This window comes from Solea senegalensis, linkage group LG2, assembly GCF_019176455.1.
Source record: "Solea senegalensis isolate Sse05_10M linkage group LG2, IFAPA_SoseM_1, whole genome shotgun sequence".
In the NCBI taxonomy this organism is placed as follows: Eukaryota; Metazoa; Chordata; class Actinopteri; order Pleuronectiformes; family Soleidae; genus Solea; species Solea senegalensis.
The window spans coordinates 32491839-32518762 of record NC_058022.1 but is presented as its reverse complement, the minus strand read 5'-3'; the positions used below and the strand labels follow the sequence as shown (position 1 = coordinate 32518762).

The 26924-nt window shown below is 41.8% G+C and overlaps 1 protein-coding gene and 1 non-coding gene across 6 annotated transcripts; one reads left to right on the top strand and one right to left on the bottom strand.

Annotated features, from left to right (window-relative positions):
• Positions 1-237: 237 nt before the first annotated feature.
• On the bottom strand, positions 238-24995 carry LOC122758671 (collagen alpha-2(V) chain-like). Of its 5 annotated transcripts, none has more exons than XM_044012953.1 (58): positions 24797-24995; positions 19487-19702; positions 18669-18914; positions 16970-17164; positions 15532-15750; positions 15229-15453; positions 14971-14987; positions 14845-14877; positions 14716-14748; positions 14284-14337; positions 13357-13449; positions 13194-13268; positions 13066-13110; positions 12750-12803; positions 12597-12650; positions 12310-12363; positions 12029-12082; positions 11882-11935; positions 11667-11711; positions 11527-11580; positions 11374-11418; positions 11042-11095; positions 10500-10598; positions 10345-10389; positions 9778-9876; positions 9624-9677; positions 9415-9522; positions 9025-9078; positions 8827-8925; positions 8333-8386; positions 8153-8251; positions 7999-8052; positions 7859-7912; positions 7719-7772; positions 7559-7612; positions 7416-7460; positions 7213-7311; positions 7023-7130; positions 6869-6922; positions 6111-6164; positions 5883-5936; positions 5727-5780; positions 5528-5635; positions 5390-5443; positions 5230-5283; positions 4964-5125; positions 4766-4873; positions 4515-4622; positions 4261-4314; positions 4070-4177; positions 3931-3984; positions 3720-3827; positions 3519-3572; positions 3325-3432; positions 2864-3215; positions 2556-2746; positions 2226-2468; positions 238-1043 (listed from the first exon to the last, which is right to left on the bottom strand). In XM_044012953.1, the coding sequence occupies exons 1-58, from the start codon at positions 24888-24890 to the stop codon at positions 897-899; spliced, it is 5421 nt and encodes a 1806-aa protein (XP_043868888.1). In that variant the 5' UTR covers positions 24891-24995; the 3' UTR covers positions 238-896. The 5 variants fall into 5 exon arrangements, with proteins under 5 accessions (XP_043868888.1, XP_043868895.1, XP_043868901.1 ...); XM_044012960.1 differs by having other exon boundaries at positions 15229-15450; XM_044012966.1 differs by lacking the exon at positions 19487-19702.
• trnai-aau lies at positions 18146-18219 on the top strand. The gene has a single exon. It is a non-coding gene; the product is annotated as a tRNA-Ile (tRNA).
• Positions 24996-26924: the final 1929 nt, after the last annotated feature.

The following is a 26924-nucleotide window of genomic DNA, read 5'->3' as shown; positions in this document are numbered from 1 at the left end:
CCCCTGATTTACTGGTTTCAAATCCCACTTCCTGTCCCTTTTTATGTCTTAGAAACACCTGAGGTAACAGGTGAAAGCAGTCAGTGTGATTTCTTTTTATGCTTGGTAGAAAAAGTATTGTCTCCCTCTAGTGGTGAGGTGGTATTCTTTGTTTCATGTGCCAGTCCACATTCAAAAGTAAACCTGAGTTGTTTATTCACTTTGTCTTACTTCTGCGTGTCGGGACGTGCACAGTTGTTCCACAGAAAGACGTTTATTCCACAGTCAACAATAAACAATTTTTTTTTTTTTTGCAATTTACAGCCATACGTTGCATTTACACCAAAAAGGAGATACAAAGGTTTCATGTTGAAAGAGACGTTGTTCCTGCACAGAGCTGAATAATTTAGGTTCAAGCGTGATTTTCATTTATTTTATTCCATTAAAATTAAGAACTACAGTCAGTGATATATAATCTCTGCCCTGTACATGCACTCACTGGAAAAAGCCATTGTGTATTTAATAAAATAAAGTAAATCTTCACTCCTACGACAATATCTCTTTAGCATTTAATATGACTGGCTGTTTTTCCAGTTTGTGCACGTTCTCGTCCTTTCTTTTCTCACCTCAGACATTTTCTTTTCCTCCACCCATCCATGTGCATTTCCCCCGTCGAGAACTTGTACATTTACTGACAGGGTGAATAAATTATGTCAGCATCCCACCTGTCCCGCATGTGCAGAAACAGTAGGACAGACTAGACTTGACCAGTTACGTGGGAAACGCAGCCACATGTGAAGAAGCTTTATTGACTCGAATGCTCACAGAACGAGGAGTCCATGTTTATTAATTCCTGGTGACGGTGTTCCTCCTCTACAGAGGGCCATTTGAGAGCGTTGGGATGCTGTTTTTTTTTTTTATGAGAAGCACACAGGGCCGATGTCCAGGCCGAACTCCTGGTCAGGCTGTCCAATGTCCATAGGGGCCAAGTCCACAATGGGCAGCCTGGTTGAAGTTAGAGTCCTGTGCTCGATCACTGTCTTGCCCCAGTTTCCATTTGATTGCTTGAAGGAAAGAAAGAGACAAAGCATAGATTAAGAAAGCATAAATATGATGTTTTTCCATCTATTTGCTCTCAAGACCTCATGGTCTGCACAAAACTATCACTTTCATTGAATTTTGAGTGATTTGTTCAATGAATCTGGTCAAATATGACACGGGAAAATGACAGGTTGAGACTGTATTTAGTTCACTCAACAGTAGCGCAGCAAGAAGACCCAGAATTAGGTAAATTGGACACTCTAAATTGACCATACGTGTGAGAGTGAATGGTTGTTTGTCTCTATGTGGCCCTGGGATGGATTGGTGACCTGTCCATGGTGAACCCGGCCTTTCACCCTATTTCAGCTGGGATTGGCACCAGCGCCCCCCCCATTACCTTCATGTGGAGGATAAAGCAGTAATTATGATATAATTTTAAGCTTATATTGCCCACATCCTTTTCTTTTATAATTAAATGTCCTCACGTGAACCAAACCCTACAGAGCAATTTCAAAGTTTACCTGTCTCTTTCTTATGATGAGTCCATAACTGCCTCAACCAAGGTGAGACACAACTTTAAAACTAAAACAAATGCACTAATATAGTTATAATAAGGTATTTCTTATTTGGTTTGCATTATATATATATATATACACTGTTCCAATTCAAAGTAAACACTCATATTTTGAAATTCTGTGAAATATTGTCACAGATATCATTATATTGATTTCAGGATGATATCATTTTGAGGTCATATCACCCACCTCCACTGAACAGGTGGTTTTTCCCTAAAAAGTTGAACAGGTGACTCCCTCCTGACCACATAAGATGCTGAGAAGCCTGCTCTTTGTACCTTGCAGTTACACATGTTAGCCACTACATTGTCCATCCATCCATTTTCTACTGATTTATCCTCCCTATGAGTGTCGCAGGGGGTGCTGATCGCCAGTTCATCAAACAACCATTCACTCTCACACCTACGGTCCATTTAGAGCATCCAATTGACCTAATCCCCATATTGTTTTTGGACTGTGGGAAGAAAACCCCCACACACACGGGGAGAACATGCAAACTCAATGCAGAAAGGCCCTTGTTCCGACCCGGTGCTACACCAACCGCGTGGCCCCACGCTATGTTTTTTTTTTTCTGCAAACCCTGTACAGAGGGTTTAAGGAAAGATTCAAGTAGATATTCTGTCCACGTACCGAGCAGCCATCGTCAAGGACAGAGTATCGCAGGCGGATGTTGCCCTGTGCTCTCAGTTCCTGGCCGTTGGCGCCCTTGAGCACGAGAGCCTTCTTCAGGCTGCCGCTCTTTGCGTCTTTATAGGCCACGCTGTTCCTGCAGTGGTAGGTCACGTTCTGGTGCGACTCCTTGGACAAAAGCTGCAGCAGCTTGATTTGAACAGCCACTGCGTTAGGCTGCTCCTCCTTATTTCCATAGAGGAACTGAAACCAGACGCAGATATTAGACACAAAATCTAACAATTATAAGTGAAAGCGTCACATAACCAAACAAAGCTGTTGGTTTCTTACTTTAGTTCCAGCGTTCATGTTGGCTCCAAACCAGATGGGCTCGTTGGCAGTGGGAATGGATTTGGTCCACCAGTTTTTGTGGGGAATGTTTGCCGGATTGGCGGAGATGCAGGTTTCACCGTTCTCCATATTACAGAAGACCCTGATGGCATCTTTGGTGCTGCCTTGATTTGGATCAATCCAGTAATTACCTGTAACAGAAGGACAAGGAAATTGAATCAAAGGGTTTAGATCACCTCTGTGCAGTACTGGTGTAAACACAAATGAAGGACAGATAAAGGTCCATAATGATAAGAAAAAGTGCTCACCGCTCTTTTTCTGGGGGTAACACTGCTTGATGTCCTGGCAGGTTTTGGCAGGGTTCATCTTGCTGCCGTCAGGACTGCGCAGGTTCTGCAAATGTCCACTCAGGGTCTTCAGCGTGGCCTGGACGCCGGTGTCTGCACGGAGGACGTTCTTATTGGGGAGGGCTTCATCTTTGTTGAACTCCGGAAGTGGAGGAGGATCCGCTGCCACGTCGTCCTCAATGAATTCCTCAGCTTGAGGCACAAAGCCGTTCATGTCATAATCCTCCATGGCAGCAAAGAGGTCTCCCACCGCTGCAATGGGAGGTCCAGGGGGGCCTGGAAGGCCAGGAGGTCCAGGTTCACCAGATGGACCCTGACAATGGCAAAAACAACCGTTTAAAATGTAACTCTATAAGGTTTCCATGAGTCTTCCGGTTGTAAACTATCCCATTTTGACGCCTCAGATTTGTGACTTGACCGACCTGCGCTCCAAGGTCTCCAATGGCTCCTCTGCTTCCAGGAGCACCCATCGGTCCAGACTGGCCAATGTTTCCTTCTTTTCCTGGAGGACCTGAAACTCCTGGAGGACCCTAAATAATAATAATAAAACTGAGTAAATATGTATATTATATGACGCAATGTTTAATTAGTCTGTGAAGTGAGATCATGACCATACCCTTGGTCCTGCTGGTCCAACGATACCGATAGCTCCTGGGTCACCCGTGGCACCCTAAAAAGATCAGTGAGTTTAGCTGTTTTTGTATCATTTGATGAACAATCCAAGATAATTATAAAAGAGACATCTAAAATAATGGTACATTCCATTTGTAGTCGGAACTCTGAATTCCTCTGAACGACAGACAGTTTGATTGCTTACTGTGATTCCAGGGAGGCCATCAAGACCGGTGAAACCTCTGTGACCTTTCTGACCCCGCTCTCCTTGGTCTCCAATAATCCCCTTCTCTCCTTGTGGTCCTTGAGGGCCCTAGAAGCAGACACAGAATCACAGTTTAACATGGTGTTTGGACCTTGTTGCTTTTGTTGATTTTAAATTGCCAAATCAGATGGAAAAACCATTTCATATTTACCACTTTTCCCCGTACTCCAGGTTGTCCTGATGGTCCAGCACCGCCTCTGGAACCCTAAACTCCAAACAAGAAAAGTGACATGAGTGATATGTGGCTAACAGACATAGCATATAGTGGTTATTTTTTGCTGAAAACTCACAGTTTCGCCAATTAGTCCAGGACCACCGGTGAGTCCCACTGGACCCTCAGTTCCAGGAGAACCTGCAACACCAGCCAGACCCTCAGGACCAGGACTTCCCCTGTCACCCTGGAAACACACAAACACACCAGTGATTGCAGCAATGGGTTAAAGTATCAATTGATTGGGTTTAACACCAAATACGATCTTACCCTTTCTCCTAGGACACCATCTTTGCCAGGTGATCCCTCTGCTCCAGGAATACCCTAAAGAAACATAACCAATGGGGCAATGAAATGAATACAAATATGAGTTAGTGAATCGTCAGAAAAGAGATTTCTTAAGTTTGAACTGAAGAAGCCTCTTGGATAAGAGTAAACTCAAGCAAGTCCAGTTTCCTATTTACACTTGTGGATGACTGAGTAGCTTCAAACGTATCACCTAAAATAAAAGCTGTAGCACAAACCTCTGGGCCGGGGTCTCCTCTTGGTCCGGTGGCTCCTGGTAACCCAATACCACCAGCAGGGCCTACGCCTCCCTGGCTTCCAGAGGCTCCAGGTTTCCCTGGTTGACCCTAAAGAACAAAGAAAGGTAACGTTTAAAAAGTGATTCAGAGGTCCGGTTATCATTGAATCCCCACAACACGTAAGTCTATCTGTGAAGTGGGGGGATTTGAGATGTAATGTGGCCTTCAACATAAGAAGCAGGATGACATACCGCTGGACCTGGCAGTCCCAGCAAGCCTCTCTCTCCTCTGAGTCCAGGCTGACCCACAATACCTCGCTGTCCTGTGATGCCAGCTGGTCCTGGAGGCCCGTCAGGCCCCTGACAGACAAACACAAGACCGGGGATTCAGTTGAACCATTCAACCGTAAGTCGGTTTAACATAAGCACGTTCGAAAAAGTCTCTCTGACCGAAGGACCGTCCTCCCCCGAGTCGCCCTTCTCCCCGGGGGTGCCCGGTAATCCTGCGGGTCCCCTCTCTCCTTGGCGTCCTGGAGCTCCGTTCTCTCCTTGAATCCCCGAGGGGCCCTGCTTTCCTGTATCACCTATGGGTCCATCTGCTCCAACAACACCCTGAAAAAAATGCACACAAAATGCACACAAATTTAGAAAAAAACTAACTATTACTGTTCCATGCCCAGTGGTGAAACTCATTGAATGCAACCAGATGTACTCACAGGAGTACCAGCAGGGCCAATTCCACCAGGCAGCCCAGGGAAACCAGCAGATCCCTGTGGGAAGAAAACACTTTTAACAACTTGAATATACAGCACGTGTTGAGTTGTAACATGCTAAATGCGTGTGACTGTGACACCACAAAGGCTTTGAACGTCTCACCGCTTGACCCTGTGTTCCTCTAGCACCTTTCAGTCCAGTTACACCAACAGGTCCCTGATATAAGACACACACAACGACTTTGATTAGGCTTGGGTTTAGGCTTAAGTTTATTGTTGTTGTATTATTATCAATATATACCTGTTTTCCGGGTTTTCCAGCTGTCCCCTGTGCTCCAGGTGGTCCTACTTCTCCCTTCAGACCTGCCTCACCTGTCTCACCTTTGACCCCAGGCTGACCATCGGGGCCCTGGAGCAGAACAGGCACATGTTAAGTAAATTCCTGTTACTCGGTGAAAGTGGACATGCCCTTTGCTTAGCTGTCTTCAGTGACCACTTACAGAAGGTCCAGGGAATCCAACAGCACCAGTTGGACCAGGCTCACCAGAAGAACCCTGTAACACCATCAACAGACAAATAAACACGTCATGAAGAAAACTACGACCCTTCTTGTCAGTTTAGTCATCGCGATTGGAAAAGACGGCGTTTTTACTGACAGCAATTCCTCGAGATCCTCTGCGTCCCGCGGGGCCTGGTGGGCCTGTTTCACCCTGAAATAAAAGAACAGTAACGTTCAGTATTCTTTATTTATGGCAAAAATATTCTATTCTATTCTTTATAAGTTATTAATTCACACATTTCCATGCTTAATTTCAAGCTGAAAGTTCTTATTTCTGTATGTGCAGTTGTATTTCATCGGCTTTCATTTAAAATTTCAAACTCACCTTGTCTCCATTGGGTCCACCGGAACCAACAGGTCCAACAGAGCCAGGAAGTCCCTTTTAATGAAGCAAACAAATATGATAAATAATAATATAATAATAACTATATCAGACAAAAACCAGGCCTCTAGGAATGTATCAAATAGGTCTTATAGGCCAGGTGTGTCAAACATACAGCCTGTGTGCCAGAACTGGCCCACGAGAGGGTCCGATCTGGCCCGCAAGATGAATTTGTGATAATTTCATGATGATATGATTAGAAATAATGTTATATGCTATATTTTTCTGCTCCAGATACCTGTGACTAAATGTTTTAGATCCACTGTGATCTGCACTGTAGGTTGTAATGTGTAAATTGTGAATTTAGGAATGATATTGTTGAAATTGCACTTATTTTTCTCAAGAAATCTCAAGTTCATAATATGTTTTGTAAAAAAAGATACTTCATTAAATGTAAAACAAAAGGAAACATTTGCCGTTCTTGTTGTTTATAAGTTATTATGCTATTATTTTGCTGGTCTGGCCCACTTGAGATAAAATTGCGCTCCATGTGGCCCCATAATCCTTTGCAAACTCCATTCTACTCATGGACTCCAGTCTGTTATTGCAAATATGGTGGACTGTTGCTGTTCTCAAGCTCTTTTTTAAACTGTTGCTAACTTTTAGGTCCAGCATTGCAAGTATTTGCTGTTTACCGAGTGAATAACATGACAATAACAACTATTACCACTCATATCAGTCCTTGTGTTGACACAACTCACCCGAGCACCGTCAGCTCCGGCTTTACCCTCGGGTCCTTTCTCTCCAACAGAACCCTGTTAGAAAAAAATAGGGACAAAGTTGCAGATATTTTTTGCTGTTAGTGTAGAAACTGGTTCCTCCATTTCTTTACCAATGATCGAATCCTTAACTTACAGAATCTCCCTTTGGGCCTGAAGGTCCTGTTATGCCCCTCTCCCCTGGCATCCCCTGAAGTCCTGGACCACCTGGCTCACCAAGAGCACCCGTTGGTCCAGCGTTACCCTAAAAAAACACAGGAAATACAACAGATCTGCGTGGAGCCACTTCTAAAATCTTGATGATGGTTATTCTATGGTTACGATACCTTTGGTCCATCGGGTCCTGGTCCACCTGGACTACCTTTGGGTCCTTGCAGTCCATTGGGACCGACATCACCCCTTTCTCCTGGAGAGCCTCTTTCACCCTAAAAGGAAATACATGAAATATAGACAGGCACCATCATCACCTTACTGTTTTAAATGGGTAAAAAGACGGAGGAAGCTTTAATCATGTGACTAGAGGACCTACCCGTGGACCAGTAGCTCCAACAGTCCCTGCCTCTCCAGAGAGACCCTGACAACATACAATAACATATATTACTATTATACTACAACAGAATATGGGACAACTATATATGAGTTGTTAGTTTGGTCTTTCTTTTTGTGTCGCACCTCATTGCCTGGTTTTCCTGACTCTCCGGGTGGGCCTGGCATTCCGGGCAAACCCTAAGACACACCCACAACCCACTTTTGTAATGGCAATCACGAAGAGTATAACGCTTTTTATTGAAGATTGTATTGGAAAAAATAACAATTAAAGGGTAGGATTTACCTGGAAACCGTTCACTCCCTGTGGCCCATGCTCTCCTCTTTTTCCTGCAGGACCCTGGGGAAAGAAATCTTATTTAATATTCCTCAAACACAATGGTATTAAATAATTAATGATCTCATTAATAAAGGAGGGAAACCCACAGCTGGACCAGTTGATCCAGCAGCACCTTCCTCTCCATCTTTTCCATTCAGTCCCTGGAAAACAGTTACAAGTCCAAAATGAGTCAGTTTATATAAAACACAGAAAGACGATGATGTTAAATATTAATAAAGACAGTTACCCTTGGACCCGGGGGTCCAGAACTTCCAGCCTCTCCGATCTTTCCAGCATCGCCCTGAACAAGTAGTTGTCGTTTATTTACATTGACATTTTCTGATCAAAATATTACGCAGTCGTATTTGTCAGATGGGTTTTCCAAATGCATTCATACTGACAGCAAAGCCCTTAGGTCCTGGCAGGCCCATTGGTCCAGAAGCACCTCTGGTTCCCGTTGAACCAGCTGAGCCTTGTTTGCCGTCTTCTCCTGCCGAGCCCTGAAGAGACAGAAGGAAAATCAAAATCATGCTTCAAACATCGTGTACTGTAGGCTTACGTGTGTGTTTAAATTTACGTACCACAGGTCCTAGTTTCCCCTCTGCTCCTTGAGCACCGAGTGGTCCAGATAAACCCTGAGAAAAAAGGCACAAAATTGTCATCTTCTCCTCAAATTTCAAACCTTCTATTATGATGACATTAAATCTCTGAAGAACAAACAGTAGGTAGGTTTAAATCCTTAATAAGACTTTAACATTTGTGTTGTATCATCTATTTTCCTCTACAAGGGAACATCATTTACAAAATTAATAACATGTTTGCAGATTGAGAGCATCAAGACCTCAGGAAAATGTCTACTGTCATTACAAATCAAGTCACAATTAGAGGCTTATTTAAGTATCAGTCATAGAAGGTTTTGGCTCAAGAAATTATGCTGATTGCAGTAATTTATTTAATTAACTAACTGGTTAACTAATTGATTGATGGATGAGGAAACCACAACATACCTCCAGTTAGTGCAAGAAGAAAATATTACGACAATAATAATAATACAATAATTTGGTATCTGTGTTACCCGAGCTCCTGTTAAACCTGACTCTCCAGGGCGTCCCACATCTCCAGATAAGCCTTTGGCACCAGCTGACCCTTGCAGCCCACGTTCACCCACAGCTCCCTGTTCAGGAAAAAAGAATTATCATCATTAACAGTGGTAGTTAAATCATTTTTGTAACTATACAGGATGTTTTCTGTGTTTTATATGGCGTCAAATCACCTTCGGGCCTGGTAAACCATCTGCACCGGGGAAACCTCGATTTCCTGGAGCTCCCTACAACAAACAAAGGATAATTCTTTAAAAATAAAATCAATGTAAATGTATTTTTCAGTCACAGTAATCATATACTAGATATACATAGAATAGACTATCCAAGTGTGTTTCTATACATGTAAAATCGCTTTCTTTATTTACACATATTACACTTAAAATATGGAAATATTGGCTGAACTACCAAAGAACAAGAAGTAAATGAAGATAGAGGCCACGAGACGAGGGGTCCTCGATTTTCTTGCAATCTGTCGTCTCACCACTAGATGTCACTAACATGCTGAACCATTATAGGATTGCGAGAATTGTTTTGTCAGGGTGGACTTAAAGCTGACTCACAGTCTCTCCTGAAGGTCCTGGAGGCCCAATGGATCCGGCATCACCTCGTGGTCCACGCTTCCCGTCCTCTCCCATTGGACCTAATGGACCAGGAACACCATGGTCGCCCTAAGGTTGCAACAGAAATCAATGACCAGTAATAATTATTTCAGCTGTCTCTTGACAAAGGAGTCAACTGTCAGTTAACCAGCACATAAAACTTCACTAACTCTTTCTCCCTTGAATCCAGCTTCTCCTTTGAATCCAGGCACTCCTACGTCGCCCTTCAAAGGTCAAATCAAAACGTTTAAAACTCACAGTGAATGTGAACATGTACTAACATTCAATGAAAAAAGAATGGCGACAATGAATGAGAGCTCATACCAGTTGGCCCTTTGGTCCATGTGCTCCTGTGGTTCCCTGGGGACCAGGGGCACCTATCGGACCTTGCACACCTGCTGGACCTTGCACACCTGCCAGACCCTGAGGATGAGGACAAGCGAGCAGTCACAAGGTTATTGAAAGGTGAAAAAATCCTAAAGACAAATGAAGCTGTTGAAACTGCTAAATCCATTGAATCACAAAGTAAAACTGGGAAGAATATCAAAACAAATACAAATGGGCCCATGGTAGAGTGGGGAGCCCAGAACTGGGGCCTCCAAACATTAACATATGGGCAGTAATAATTGTTCAAAATAGGCCCATTTGTGGGAAAAAATCTAATATTTTACGTTCCCTAAGTCAGGTCTGATAGTATTGTTTGACAGAGCCTGCTTTCAGATGAAGGACACAGCATAAAAATAATGTTACATCATTTATGTTCACTGGTAGAATAACAAAAAAGTCACACTGCATCTTTAATAATCCACGTTTTATGCTAATGTTTCCCAAACTTTTCATATTTACGTTTTAAAGATGACAAACAAATCTAGTGAGTACATGAACACTCACTGTTTGTCCACGTGCACCTGGACCGCCATCATTTCCTTCTGCACCCTGTTACAAAGCAACATTTGAAATAATAGTCATATTTATCTCAAATATATCAAAACAAACCTGAGACAGATTTATAACTTATTATAACTTTTAATTCATTTATAACTCACCTGCTGTCCCGTTGCTCCAGCTGGTCCTACATGTCCTGAATCTCCTCTGGCTCCCTGTTGTCCTGGACTTCCTCTCACCCCAGTTGGCCCTGCCTCACCCTGCAGCGGAGAACACACTCAGGCTGAATTCAAGGTCAAATCAAGGTCAAATCATGTTCGGTGACACGTTTCATCGCATTTCAGTAACTATATGGTAATACTCTGGCAATCCTTTTCATCACAGAAGTAATAAAGACTTAACACCATCTTATCTTATTTCTATGATAATCACAAAATAATGGCTTAGTAATAACAATAGAAAATGTGTGTGCGACATAAATATCATCTTTATTATATGGTAATCATCAAATGTGAAGGGATTAGCATTGGCATTACTGCTACAGTATATTATTTTCACTGTATTACTTTTACTTTTTCCATGTTGTTACTGTACTGTAGTGAGAGGTGTTACAGAAAGTCCCAAAAATATAACATTTGACTCTAAAATAGTCACAAAAAAGCTCAAATTCTTTCAAATCTTCTTGTTTTAAAGCGTTTCTCACCTTCATTCCTGGGTTACCGGGAAATCCTGGTATACCAGGGATTCCAATGGGACCCTGTAATTAGAGAAAGAAAGCATATGTATAATATAATATAATATAATATAATATAATATAATATAATATAATATAATATAATATAATATAGTATAATATAGTATGATAAAGAGGCTCAGTTTGATAGTTCTATCATTTGTGTCAAAGGGTTTAACCGGGATTTTTCGTAAGGGTACGGAAAAAGCTGAATAGAATTGTGTGTATGAACATTTGTACAATTCTCATTCTGTGAGTTATAAACTAAATCTAATCTACAGAGTTTATAAATCACACTTTACCAGAGGACCAGGTTTGCCGCCATCACCAGGTGTGCCACGTTTTCCCTACAAGAACAAGAGAAAGAAACGATAACTCAGTCCCGCAACATTATTTTCCTTCTTTCTTTCTTTTTTCAAATGGACCGTGCTTCATAGATGATTTTATTTTCTGACCACAGGTCCGGTTGGGCCGGCTCTTCCTCGTTCTCCCTGCAGACCCGGCGGCCCCTGAAACACACGATTGGCTCAATATCTGAGTTTCTATGAAAGAACGTTTCATATTTTACAGTCACAGTTTTTTTTCTGTTGCCTACCTGTGGACCAGGAGCACCCATGGCGCCAGCATTTCCTGAAGCACCCTGGAAAAACATCATATATATTCATCAAAGTGTGTTATTTTTGATCATTTATTTGAACATGTCCTAATTGTACGTTTTCATTTTTGACATTTGCGTCCCTGCGCGCGTCCTCTGGGTTTTTAGTGTCAATATGATGAAACTGAGATACACATGAGGTGATGTGTTCATACCTTGGTTCCAACTGATCCAGTCTCCCCTTTCAACCCAGGAGGACCAGCATGTCCCTGTTGACAAATATTTAAATTCACACTTTAGCCCAGCTGCGGATATCACTATAATAAATGAGTGCAGGCAGATTTGAAGTACACATAGCTGACCTTGTGACCTTTTAGACCTGGAAGACCAGGGAGTCCTGGGAATCCTCTGGCACCCTGAAAACCATTAAATAACAGCCTCATTTTAAGTTTTTGTTATTAATTAGTTATTTAAATGTTTAACATATAGAGTATATATACTTAGATATTATTATAGGAATAATAATCACATTTGATTTCAAATGTTATATATGGAAGTACATCCTTTGGTTTCACAAGTGTCACTGGTTTATAATATATTATTATTGATGTATTGAATTGAATGCTGGGAAATAAATAGTTACCACAGATCCTGCGAATCCTGGCTCTCCTGTAGCTCCTGCAGGTCCAGGTTCTCCCTGAGTGAAAACATTCATGTAGATGTGGAAAAATAATAATGATTACGATGTTATTAGCCACTGACAGTAGCAATAATAATAGCAATACTGAGAGAAATTGCATCAATAATGGCAGCATTGTTGTCCCCCTCATCCTCTCAATCTCCTCCCCCTCTCTACCTGACCCCTCCCTCTCTCCTTCCCTGACTCCTCCTATAAATACAATTTAATTATAACTTATGTGTTCAACTCACATCAGGTCCAGGTTTTCCTGATGGCCCGTCAGGTCCTCGATGACCCGGTTCTCCCTGCGAACAAACACAAGTAACTGTTGCAGTTCTTTTTAAATTTAAAAAAATATATAAAAATGACACGGTTTTATGTGCAGGCAATCCATGTTTTCCCACCATTTGTCCTGGGTCTCCAACATCTCCTGGAATTCCCTGACCACCAGTTGGACCCTAAAGAAGACAGGAAGAGATACAAGATATAGAGGCTTTAAATGGGAATTCACATATGGAATTAAGTCATTGGTAGACTTTAAATATACATCCCATGTATGAGCGTAACATTTCTTTAAATAAAAATAATGGTTTAGTTTTTGTAGCCTTAGCTCAAGACTTTTTTAATGTTCATCAAGTGTCTATCACTATTTTACATGACACTGGACCTTTTAAGACCAATGGTCCAAGACCAACTACTGTACAGTTATTATGAACTTACTGGTGGTCCCGACTGCCCTGAAGGTCCTCGCGGTCCTGATTCTCCCTGAAACAGGCACGATAAACACAGAATTTATCACAGAAACAAACATATTCATTTAATAAAATAAATAACTCTGCGGCACTCACCCTGGATCCTGACACCATGCCAGCCAGAGTAGACTTCTCGTTGAAGCCTAAAGCCATTTGCGATGCTAGATTTCCCTGTTGAGTAGAGATTCATTCAAAAATAAATTATTGCACTTGTCATAGGAGTATAAAAGAATAAAATCAGCGTGTGAGAAAAACTCACCCCAGGGGGTGCCACCTGGCCTGGGGGTCCTGCTTGACCTGGATTTCCTGGAATACCAGGCTCTCCGTCAAATCCTGGAGGCCCCTGGAATCCCTATATGTTGTAAGGAAACATCAACAATGAAGCATTGTTTCATGCTTTGTTGCATAGTGTACACATATTTAATAATTACTAATTACATGACTGTCCATATTTAATTTTTGACAGTTAATCACACAGAGTTTATCATTACATTAAAGGAATATTTTTTTCAAGTTTCAAAACTCTTTTCTATATAAAAGTGGACAATTATGCTTTTTCTTTGCAAATATGTTTATTATAAATTTTTTGGAAAATTCCATTTCCAAACAAATACAAATACTATCCTGATACTAACATGACACAGTAATACTAGCACTTGTGCAGTGATGTAATTACTTCAGAACTAGTTCTGCATCTATTACCAGAAGGTGGCAGCAGCAGCATTTGCAGAGGGGATGCAATTTATGAGGTTTATTGAATGCATCTTGTAGCTGTTCCTGTTACCTCGACATGCAGTGGACCTGCAGTATTCTCACTAGCTCTAATGTGGTGTAGTTTGTTTTTCTTTTGTTGCGCAAAATTTCACTTACTAACTAATTAAACGTACTAACACTAAAAAAAATTGTCCCAAATAAAGACCGCAGTGAAGCCAGTCTGAAAACACTCTAAGAACACGTCTTAGAGTGTGTTTATAGTAATATCCTATTATTTTAATACCATATAACTTCATTTCAGTATGGATTCATCAGTATTTTGTTAGCCCTTTTGTTAGCGTTTTATTTAGCATTATTCCAGTAAACATTGTTCCACTTGTGCCTGCACTGGCCGTTGCAGCAATAACATCATTATACTGGCAAAGGAGTCACTGTTGTGTTCACGAGACATGAGGTTCTGCTTCAAACTTACCCGTCTACCTTTAAAGCCTCTTGGTCCAGTGGGACCTTGACTTCCTGGAGGACCCTGAACCATAAACATCAACCATAAGCACAGGTACAATATTATTTTCAATGACATACCACACCATATACACATTTTTCAGTATGAACAATTTATGAGCAGGCACATAACCTGCACAACGGCCATAATTATATACTGTCTGTGTCTCTGTTTTATCAAAACATATCCACCACACACTAAACTTGTGTTTTCCACCCATCATATTCTGCAGCATGTAATTAAAACGCTGTGTGACTCGGGACTGTGTGACATTTTTGCACCCTCTAGTGTTAAATGTAGTGCATTGAAATCAAAACTAAAAAACACTACACAGATTGGAAATTATTGCTATAAACAGTGGAAAGAAAAACAAAAAACAGCAAGAAGACCAGAAAAACCCACCGATGGTCCTTGAGGTCCAGGGTGCCCGACCACCTAAAAAGAAAAATAATTAAAAAAAACACAAAGTGAAGAAAGCTATAAATGAAAACGCAATAAAATAAACATGTGCTTTCTGTTGTGATAACTTACATATGGAATATCACCCGGTTCGCCTTTCTGTCCCTAAAAAGACAAGTAAATATTTAAGTTTCAGTCACGAGAACAATACATTTTACTTTTTTTAAATTTATTTTTTGTGAATTATTTGTAACTTACCTTGAAGCCCATTATTTCTTTGGGGGGAAAATACAAAGAAGACAGTTACCTTTTATCCAAAGTATTCATGTAATTTTGTGTTTTTTCTACAATTTTCTTACTACTACATTGTTCATTTCATGTAAAAAAGCGACTGAACTCCTATCACATCAAAAAGAATAAATATCGCGCACCAAATTCCATATTTCATCACCGTTTTTAGCTAAATCCTGTTTTGGATTCATATTAGCTTGTTGTGCTACAAGGATAGCATCTCACCAATCATCCTGCTTGCACTGGCAAAGCTGTCACACACGGGGCAGCACTCTCCCTCAGGGGTGATGACCTTCCCGCAATTTGGCAGAACTTCGCACTTCACCTCGTCGCAGATGGCTACGCCATTGTCACAGACGCAGACACGACAGGGCTCTGGTTTCCAGATGTCGTTGTGCTGGTGAACCTCCTCCTCCACAATGCAGCTTTCCTCTTTATATTCATCGGCTGCTGCAACCAAAAAAAAAGCAGGAATGTCATTTTCAGCGCGTCTCAAAACGACAACAAAATGGCGGAGGAAACACTTACCTGGTGCGTCGTGAGTGCTGGGAGTGGATGACGAGGCCGCGGTCAAGCACACGGGGCAGCACTCGTTGTCTGGGGTCACAGTTTTCGGACAGTCACCGAGGTCCTCGCAAATCACCTCCTCACACACGGCGGTCCCCATGTCACACACGCAGATCCGACAAGGCTCCGGGTTCCACATGTCATTGTTAGCATAGACTTTGCCATTTTCTGTGCAGGTATCTTCAGTGAAAACAAAATAACCCGTATTCAGTTAGTTAATGGGTTTTGGCGAGAACTTGCCACTTTCTTGTCGTGTTTGTGCACCATCTTTGAAGCTACAAGCGAGGCCAGTTAGCTTAGCACAGCCTAATGAGTAACGTTCAGCAGTTTGTGGGCCTAAAGCTTAGTGATAGAGGCTGCTATTGAACATTAGCTGAGCAGTATCTCTCATGGCTGACTACGTAGCAAGAGTTGCTAATGTTGCTAAAGTTAATTGAAGTGTTTCGATATTTGTTTGGTGCTTTTTGTCCAGTAAAAAAAGGGAGAACAACTTTGGCCGAGAGCTTTACTGTATACTGTTGATATATTTGCATAGCCTGAGTCTTTAAAGTTGAGCATTTGTCAACTTTAAACACTTTTAAAGTGAGCTAACTGAAGCAACTGACTCACAAAGCAGGAAACGGCTACACGGTGGGTTTTTATGTGTGGATTAAACAAATTTAAATGAACATGATATAAGTGGAGCTTGACAAGCTGTTTTCACCATGCTAAGCTAACAGGTCGCCTCAAGTATAGCTTCATATTTGGTGCCTCTAACTTGCATGCTTGACGAAATGTGAAACTTTCCCCTTACATCTTAAATGCTAACATGCGCAACACCTTCGCAAAAACAAAAAAGAAAACCTCCGTTTTTCAAAGCCCTATGTGTCAATGTTTGTTTATGACTATTAAAATTTTCCACATAGGGGCTTTAAAACAGTGAACAACTAACTGTTCATTCAAAAATAAACAACTCCCAGTGCAAAGACCAATAAAAGTGCAATAATCATCATGCAACATTACAGATGCCAACTGTCATCAAAACTCCAAAGACGGGTAGACACCTTATTTGGTTAATAAGTTACTTGCCCAACCTCATTTATGTGGCAGTAAAAGTGGCAGCAGCTCCACCAGTGTCACAATCTAATTGCTACGGTTTTCTGCAGCACAAACGTTGGTTGAGAAGTGAACTTATTAAAAAAAACAAAATCAATGTATTCCATTGCAAACTCAAAGCACAATGATTTATATTCAAAATGGAGCCTGAAGACGAGGGTTTCAGGCTTGGACAGCACCAGCAGTCCTGTCACAGACGGGAAGCTTGACCGACTGCTGAGGTTGAATGGAAAAGTCACTTAAACCCAACATGCAGCCACAGGAAACCTGCAGGTGACAAGCGACCTCTGGACATTTCGTTTACCAGCTGGAACGTTCGCAGCCGAGCACACGGGGCAGCACTCGCCCTCTGGGATCTCTGTGGTCCGGCAGTCACCTATGTCCTCGCACACCACGTCCTCACAAACCACTGTCCCAGTATCACATATACAGACACGACATGGCTCTGGGTGCCATATCTGATTGTTGGAGTAGACTTTGCCGTCTTCTGTGCAGGAATCTTTATGAGAAGGAGGTTAATTAGACTCAAAAACCCTGGATAACAAGAACTTTGTAGCATGTGTAGTTAATCTAGACAGTTCTGACCATGCTGCAACTTACTAATTGTTTCTAATAGTTGCTAAATGACTTGTTATTAGTGCAATAAACCACATCAGCATTTTACAGACTACAAAGTATTATTCTATGGTTTATTTGCAAGATATTTTGAGATCAAAACGAATTTGTTGATGCTTAGTGAAAACCACATATGGCGCATTTCCACTCTACTTGTCTCGCCTGCCATGGCAGGGTTTATGTAGTGTTCCCACTAGCATAGTACCCGCTCCAGCGGTTCCAAGCGTGCCAAGTAGGTACTATGCCATGATTGGTCAGACCGCCAGCCGCTTCACAGGAAGAGAAATCAAGCACACAAATCAAGCCGAAGAGCGCCGAACTGTAGATCACTTTAAACTACTTAACAATCCTGAAAACGTGGGTTAATCTCCAACAACTACCAGTGAAACCCCTTATATTTAACAGGAGTCTTTTAAAGTGGAGTGGTGTATTCACAGACCGCTGCCGCTGTAGTGTGTGGAGTAGGAGGCTGTACTCCGGAGACGTGTGGACCGAAATCAAGCCGAACAGTGCCGAATTGTAGGTGAGTTAAAACTACTAAACAATCATAAAACAGTGGGTTAATCTCCAACAACTACAGACGTCTGGTGTAAAGTCACTAGTCACTCGTGTGTGTGTCAAGTATAAAACGAAGTCGCCGCAGTTTCACTCAGCCGTACAGTGATGACTCCGTCCACTCCGTTAAGTAGGTACTTTTTTGTAGTGGAGACGCAACCTAATCGTACCGTGCCGTGCCGAGGCGAAGCGAGTAGAGCCGGTGGAAATACGCCAATATATTCTCCAAGAGAAGTTGTTAATGTCTACACATTCTGCCCTGGTCAGCAACTCCATGTCTGGTCCATTATATTCCAGGGATTAGTTCACTGGCCGGTTAGCTCAGTTGGTTAGAGCGTGGTGCTAATAACGCCAAGGTCGCGGGTTCGATCCCCGTACGGGCCATCTTAATTATGTTGCTTTGGATAATAGTGTCTTAAGAGGTTTGTCCATATCCATTACAATGGTGGTCCCCCCACCTGTGTTTATATAAAGTGGGCGTGTCTCATATCGTTTCAGTAACATGGAAACCATGGACACACCCACTTGAGACACATATTGTATACAACACCCCTGATGTGACAACACTGCAGTACATACACTTAAATGTGATAAGGAAATGAATGAAAGAAAATTGCAGATACAAAAGAAAAGTGAAATAATGGATGGATCTTTGGTGGTAGGTTGTGTTATGTCAAACAAAATGCAAATAAGATGACGTGAGTTGAAAGAGAAGTCGACTAAATGCAGAGCGAGACCACACATGGTCATCATCATACGAGATGTGCACAAAAATCCACATAAATAAATCTCCATTCTTCCTCTTCTTCCAAACATGCTTAAATATTTATTACCAGTTTTATTGTCCGTGCTAGGAGGAGGAGGAGGAGGTGGTGGTGGTGGTGCTGCTGCTGCTGCTGCTGTGGAGCACACGGGGCAACACTCGCCCTCGGGGGCCTCAGTTGTCGGGCAGTGCCCCAGCTCTTCACACACCACTTCCTCACACACCACAGTCCCTGTGTCGCACATGCAGATTCGACATGGCTCTGGACTCCAAATCTGATAGTTGGAGTAGGTCGTGCCATTTTCTGTGCAGGTATCTTCATGATGAAACAGAACAGCAACAGAGTGTGCGTGAGCTACTCCTCAGCCGTCTTACATTATTCTGTATGTGCTGCATTGAAAGCATCACAGCATAAAAAGCTGTACGGTTCACACAAAAAGATCACAATTACTCTTCCTTTTTCCTACATAAATGCTGGGATGTCTTGCAAAAACAAGCATTCGCCACCATTTCCTCTGTTTGTATGTGTTTTAACACAGAAATAGCCTAAACCTCACGTCAGCACCAGTGGAGCTATACTCCAAACTGTTATTTCTGTGGGCCTCAAAAAATAAATTACTAACTCTCTCTCTCACTCTCTCACTCTGTACATATATATATAGTATAATGTAGGTAATATGTATTATCTGATATAGGCAAACAAGGCAAGAACTGTCGATATGGCTAATTTAATTTACACTTTTTACTTAAATCTCATGTGTGGTCCTCCCCACATTGTCCAGCCTCACAAGATAAATTGTGGGGCCTCAAACCTCTAAAATTAAGGAAGCTCTGACATTGGAACGAAGTGACAAAGCATCAACAGCAGCAGCGGCGGCGTCCATTTACCTGCGTCAGTGTCTGTACCACGAGCCGGTGCCGCCGCAGTGGAGCACACGGGGCAGCACTCGCCCTCAGGAACCACAGCTGTCTGGCAGCCACTGAGCTCCTCACACAGCTCGTCCTCACACACCACGGTGCCCGTTTCGCACACGCACACTCGACACGGCCCTGGGCTCCATATCTGATTGTTGGAGTAGAGGTGTCCCATGTGTGTGCAGCTGTCTGAGTCGAGCAGAGCAGCGATGAGCGTGTGGATTCTCACACTAACACACGTCTCAGTGAGTGTTGAAGAACTCAAACAGTGTTATTAATGTCAGATAATAACCAAATACCACCTTTGGCCACTAGGTTGCACTCATTACTTAGTGGCACAGTAAATATCAACAGGTAGTAGCCTGATAAAATCTGATTATATACAGTTTTGCAAGTGTGCATTCATAATAAATAGAGCATTACTATTTACAAGCTCATCTTTTAATTATGGAGAAGATTAAGAAATTAAAATGATTCCATCAACTTTATAAGACTAGAAATGCTCTGTATAAATACAGACCATAATACCAACTCTTCTTCTTCTTGTGACTTTATTTGGTTGGAAAAGGAAATGTAGTGGAGTAAAAGTAAGAGTTGCTAGAAAGTAAACTAACAAAGTAAAGTTCAGATACGTGTAATAACAAGTAAAGTAACACAGTTATTTGTTGTTTTTACGATGTTATAATGATCATATATTATTATTCAAAATTGTCTTTATGAGGATACCACCAGGAGAGGCGGGTAAATCATGCACTATTAATGATAGTGTCACGTAAGAGTTTAAACTCATAAGACCACATTATTCCAAAATAATGCCAATAAGAAATCATTCTTTTTAAGAAAAGTTTAATACTTTTATTCATGTATCATCGTTTATTTTCATTTTACTGTACATGTTTGAAAATAAAGGCTCTTACTGTCATTTAAAGGGGAATTCCATGGTTTATATCCAGTGAAACCGATCATGAGAAAGTGCCACTTTGCCTCTTTAACTCGAGTGATGTTGCGCAGCTTGGATATGACACATTTATGACGGGGAAACTATGTTAAACTGCGGGTGTGGAGCTTTTTTACGACAACAAGCAGAGTCTATGAAAAGATGCTGCAGCGTTGCATCATGGGAAATGTAGTCCTAAGCTGTTAAAAACCAAAGGATCTGTGTTCACGTTTATATTTAAGTTTCTTTTTGAGAAAAGTAGAATAATAATATGAAAAATGTGTGTATAATCCAACAAGAAAATCTATTAAAACAACAATCAACAGATGAATGATAATTCCCTAAATGCATCACTCTGGAAAGCATAGGTTTGATGCCGTGAATGCTAAGTGCAGCTGTAGTTTTGTAGGTGGTCATTTAGAAATAAAAAAAATCTAAAGTATTCAAAGTAAAGAGGACAAATGACAGCGCGGTGATTTACACACCAAAACCCGACATGTGGTCCCGCATCAGATGTTCAAACAGACACTTTCGAACAATCTCTCTGCCGCCGACCTGCACTTGAGCAAGGCACAGCGACGAGACTGCGGTTGAGCTCAATAGCTCCTGGCTGTAAATGAAAGCTATAAATGTGTCTTGTCTGCTCGTAAGCACTCATTCATGTCTGCGTCTCTCTCTCTCTCTTTTGGCTCCAACTGTAAATGAAAGACGACACCTATAGTTTTCAGAAAATACATGAATCACAAGGTTTGGCCTGTGATTGAGCTTGTTCTTCGCCGATTGAGACACAAACTGAGGCCAAACATTGCGGGAATGTCATGATAAAATCAGTTTTTTCCAATTTTTTATATGTTCTACATTTATTTGCCATTACCTTTTGAACCTGATTCTATGTTTTAGGTCTGTTACAGTTTTAAGACATGAATCCTTTTACTTTTACCACTTTTAAACTTTAAATTTTGAATGTTTTTTATGCTTTCTATACATTGTTGTTTTTGTAGCCTCTGTGCTACTTTTAAAGTGCTTTATAAATAAATATACCTTGCCTTTTCCTTAAAAAAAGAAAAACATTTTAACCTTTTTTACAGTAACAGTACAGGTTATTACATATTTAAGAATTCCACAATGTTTTTTTTTTAAATGTGTTCCTTTCTTTGGTTTTTCAAATATGAATATTCCTTTTAGATTTTAAACTTTACTTAATGGTAATTATCAGGGTTAGGGTCATTTCTATTCTCTTCTAATCTAATAAATGTTATGAAAAAGTAAAGCCTGAGTTACAGTTTTGGATAAATTAAGGGAAAAGGATCCTGATTTGTCAGTTTAGGGTTGAAATCAATGAAACGTCTGCACATTATTGTCACAGAAGTAACATGAAAACCCTGCTGAGAAAAAGCACTAAAACAAAAAGACACGGCCACCTGCTGCAGCCTCAGTCTGTGCGAGCATATTTGAAAATGCAGGCAGTTTAAAGTGACGTCCCTAAGTGCCAATTATGCGGTGGGGCCTCTCCTCGCAAGAGAGGCTGCGTTTCAGAAACGAGAGTTATTTCAAGGGAAACCGCTGAGTCTCTATTATACACTGTAGCTCTGCTAAAACTCTGTGGTTTGTCTTTATTTGGGAGAGCAGCGAGGTGCCACACCCGGAGAAGGATCACGCTGTAAATGTGGAGCTCAGATGCAAGTTATTACAGTATTTTACAACTGCTTTACAGCTTTATGAATATTTAACCTTTTACCCTTAAAAAAGTCTATTTATTTAATATTTATTGACGTTTGGAAGTATATTTGACTTTCTTTTTAATACCTGACCAAATTATAGTCCACCAAAACCTGCTATTTTTAGCACAGTTGACCTCAATTTACGTGAATATGAGTCAGATTTCCATGATGTGCAGAGACGTCTTTTTAAACACAGCTCCCTGTAGGTGCTCTTTATTATAATTGAGCCACATAATCTGTATCTCATGTTAGTATTATAATCTCTAAAGTCTGGCTGAGTTGATTTACATAAAAACAAAACCAACGAATAGAAAATACCATTTGGGTGTGATTTCACTTATGGAGGTCATAAAAGCCTTAATTTATGTGTCACCACTAACAATGATGTGTTATTTCCCTTAAAAAACCACAAAGATACAAATAGATTTTATAATAATGCTGATGATATTTGACACTTTTCTCACATAAAAAAAGACAAGATGTCAGCCAGTATCAGGAATCTTTACAACAACAGCTGACATAACTGCTTCAGGTGTTTGGGGAAAAGCTATACTCGTTTATTTCCTTGAGTCAAACATGTTTAATATTTCTCTAATTCTCTTCGCAGCAGAAAAAGAGGAAGAAGAAGAAGAAGAAGCGTGAATGAACGTGTGGCGGCGGCTCGGGTGCTGCACTCATGGGAAAGACAGTGGTCTGGAAAAGCAGGTCTGTTTGCCGTAAATCATCCCAAACTGCAGCCTGTGCTGCGACAGGAAGATTCACAGCGACGAACCATAACAAACGTTACGGCACAGAACTGTGCTCGTAGTATATGAAAAAACAAACAACTGCAACACAACACAGAGACTCACAAGTACAGGAATGTTTTTGGACGATAAAAAACACATATTATTGGCCCGAGTCGCAAGTAAACACATCATTTTAACATACTGAAGATATGAAAGAGGCGGCACTTGTGATTTCTCTGTTCTATCTCGTTATTGATGTGTCTAATTCATTCAATCAAATTCTGCTTAGGGCCTCATAAAGGCTGCTCCTGTAGTGCAACCTCAATTGCTATTATAACGTAATAATCCATAATCCATTAGACCTTTCTTGACACTATGGGGTCTAAACATTGGTAAACCTTATGTCATGCTGAACGTGAACTTGATATTTGCATCATTTTCATGCTCTTTTCACGTTCATTCGCGTCTTATCGTGAGCATAGAACCTGCAAATATCAAATACGAGGTCGACCGACTCCGTTGCTGACTTTATTCCAAGTTTTTTCTTCTTTTTTTTTTTAAACGTCCTATGGCGGTAAAACTTCTAGTGTTGTAGATCTGTGTGTGTGTGTGTGCGTGTGTGTGTGTGCGCGCGTGGGTTTCCTCCCACATACCAAAGACATGCAGGTTTGGGGAATCGGGTAAAATGGACACTGTGATGGACTGGCGTCATGTGGAGGATAAAGCGGTAGAAGATGGATGGATGGATGGATGGATGAGGGTCGCTAATCCCAGTTTACACGGGGTAAAAGTGTAAGGGTAGTTCTCAGCAGTAGGATCAGAATCTGAATACATTATTAATCCCTGGGAGGAAATTGGGCATCACTTTTGGATTTAAATTTAACGCCGGGAACATTGAGGAAGAATAAAGAACTATAATTTAGGTATTCATTCATATGAAGGCAAACATCTTCCTTCTTGCTGCTTCAGTGGAGGTGACACCTCTCTCTCTCTCTCTCTCCCTCCCTCTCTCCATGGGTGTGTCCCGTCTGCCTTTTGGCCCCCAGAGTCTGACCAAAATTAGTGGCCTGCTTTTGTCCGTCCCTTCCACGAGGCCACATCATTATAGCTGTGGCGCTCGAAACCCCTTCATTCAGCCTCGACCTCGCACTGAAATAGCCCGAGCCAGTCGTGCTGTGCTGTGTGGAGGAGGAGGAAGAGGAGGAGGAGGAGGAGGGGTGTCAAGGTATTTTGACCCTGAATCACTTCTATCACTGGGACTTGATTTATTTTAGCAGACACGCTTGAAAGGAAGGAGCCACATGGTTGAGAGTTATTGAGAAATGTCAGTGCTGCTTCAAAGCTTTTTTTTGTCACCTCCGAGGTTTTTAATCAATCCCTGAAAAGCCGGCGGTTTTGTATCCACACACACACACACACACACACACACGTCGGCTTTTATCAGCTGACAAAGTGGACACAGCTGTCTCATCACGGCAGGATAAGCCCCGAGTGGTGGTGGAAGCTGTGATTTGAAGCTTCCTCGACCACACAAGGGCAGTGTGGGGAGGCCGAGCTCCAATTCAGCTTCTCCACTAAAACAAAGAAGAAGAAGGGAAAAAAAAACTCCCAAACCACAGCTTGTATTTTTCTTTTTTTCCCCCCTTTTTTAAAAAAAAATAAATAAAAAAAATGAAAAAACCAGGGACATAATGGGAAAAACAAACATGTCACAAAGTAAATGTTTGTACAGGACTCGTCTGCTGGTGTATGAATCACTCAAATGCAACAAGAAATCCAACATAAACATGATATAATGTACGGTACATAATGTATATGTGTAAGTAACACCTATGGAAATGTGGATTTAACCTGTCAGCATCAAGACAATCAGAGGACACGGGTCATCGTCACTCACCGTTCTTGTTATCTTCTTGGCAGCTCACAGCAATCACCTGAGCCAAGGTGAGGGCCAGGCACACAGTAATCCTACAGCGCAATGAGGGCCCCATGTCTGCTCGCCAGACACGCACAACACAAAAAACACACAAATCCACACACAAACAGTCAAGGGAGGAAGTCAGAGCGAGCCCGATCCTGGGCTACAGCATCCAGACTGAGAGATCCCCCCTAAAAAAAAGAGCAACAGGCTCCTGGATGAGCAATTACTGCAAACTCAAACAAGCACACACACACATCACTCTCCTCCTCCTCCTCCTCTCTCATCCTTTTTTTTTTACTTCTTTATTTCAAGCCCAGCCTCCTCCTCCTCCTCCTCCCAAGTCGCTGTCTCTCAGATGCCAAAGAATATCCAGTTAATTAAAGGCTGCTTTAAATGTGTGCGGCTAAAAAAAGCGCTGATGAAACAAGGTTCTATAGGATGATGATGACGAGTCTTCTTTTAAAGTTGAAGTCGAGCGTTTCTTTCATCTGCGCTGCGACTTCTGGATACACAACTCAACACGTCCTCACAGTAGCTGTGTCGATGTGGATGCAATTCATACGAATACATATGGAATAAGTGGAACGAATGATAAAAGATGTTAAGTCCTGACCATATTTTCAGAGGAAAACGCCTAAAAGACCCAAAGTAAGAAGAATTACGCCACAATATTAGGGTCCATATGCATGTTCTTGGTGTCTAAGGACGTCTAGGGACCTCAGAGAACGTATAACCAGTGATAGGACTATTGCGTTTGTTACGATGCCTGAGTAAAAGGGAAATTTCTCTCCTGTTTTTGTTTGACAGAGGGTCAAACAACAACCATGCTAACAATGATTCCATGCGCACAGACGCCATTGATCATGATGATGAATCGGTAGCTTCACCCCTTTCAAAGGACTACAATAATGGCCGATTTGTTTTCGGTCTAGTGCAACATTCCAAATGAGCTCAAGAAGGATTAAAAGCCATTTCTAAACGTTCTTTTTTTGCACTTAAAGACACGTTCTGACTTGTTTTGGGAGTATTAGGGTCTTAACTTGTGTTAATGTGTTTTGTTTTATAGCATTGACTTGTTTCCGTGGGTAATATTTCAAACACACTTCATCTTAATAATTCCTTATACGGACATCCTGGGGGTGTGTGATGTGTAGGATTATTACCCCGGCAGATTACCATGGGTGCACCTGTGGCACAGATCCATGCCATGGCTTTTTGCTCATTTGAAGCATAAAAGGGCCTGAAAATGTCAATTTTTTAACAGAATAACGCGTTAATAATGCACGTTAAAGTGGCGCCTTAACCTCTCTCTACCTGAAACACTGACCCACATCTGTGCTCTCCATCCTCTCCGTCTGCCTGCGGTCTGATGTGTTTTCCAGCAGACCGTCGGTCCCCGTGACGACGTCCCCGGACGTGGAGAACAAAACAAAAACAACAGCAACTCTTTAGCCACCGTCTCCATCAGTGCTCCCCACAACGTGCAGCGTCCTCTTAGAGTGATGTTTTACTCATCGGTGCCTCTTTAAGTGACAGTGTAGCAGCCGCTGGAGTGGATTTCAGGTGTTTCCTTTTTGCAGAACAAGTCAGGAAGTGTTTTAAAAGCACAGACTGCTTTTCCATTAAGGATTCAGTCAGGTGGTCACGTGGGGACGGAAAAACTCACCGAGGCAGATGTGGAGAAGTTCCTCCATCAGATCAGACTTCAGAGTCTGCACATACTGAGGTTTTATGTGGTGTGATGAACTGGCCGGTGGAGAACATGTGTCTTTTTGTCCAAAATCATCACGTTTCCAACAGCAGTCACGGTTTCTTTGTCCCTGAATTATACTTTCAAGCAATTTCAGTACATGAACTCTTGGAAAATGACAGGGAGCGACTCGTGCGCGGCGTTAATGGCGACCTGAGCTCCCGTGCTATAACGCCGCCTCTTACATGTGGGATTTTAAAACATAGCGGCTATTTCTGGACGTATGGAGCAGACTGCAGCGGAACCACAGGAGGGATGGGCCCGCACGGTCGCACACACACACGCACACACACTGCGAGCGAAGGCCGCCCCGCAGAGAGGTGGACGCTATCCAAGTGTCCGAACAAGACATGA

Bases quoted from the DNA above. Each gene is read 5' to 3' on its own strand.
- LOC122758671 (XM_044012953.1), bottom strand. From the start codon at position 24,890: ATGGGGCCCTCATTGCGCTGTAGGATTACTGTGTGCCTGGCCCTCACC. The intron at 8,387-8,826 runs GTAACACAGATA...CTTTTTTCTCAG, and splicing joins CAGGTTTAACAGGAGCTCGG to GGTTTATCTGGACCACTCGG. The intron at 4,315-4,514 runs GTTTGTGCTACA...ATGTTTCTTTAG, and splicing joins GAGGAGACCCCGGCCCAGAG to GGTATTCCTGGAGCAGAGGG.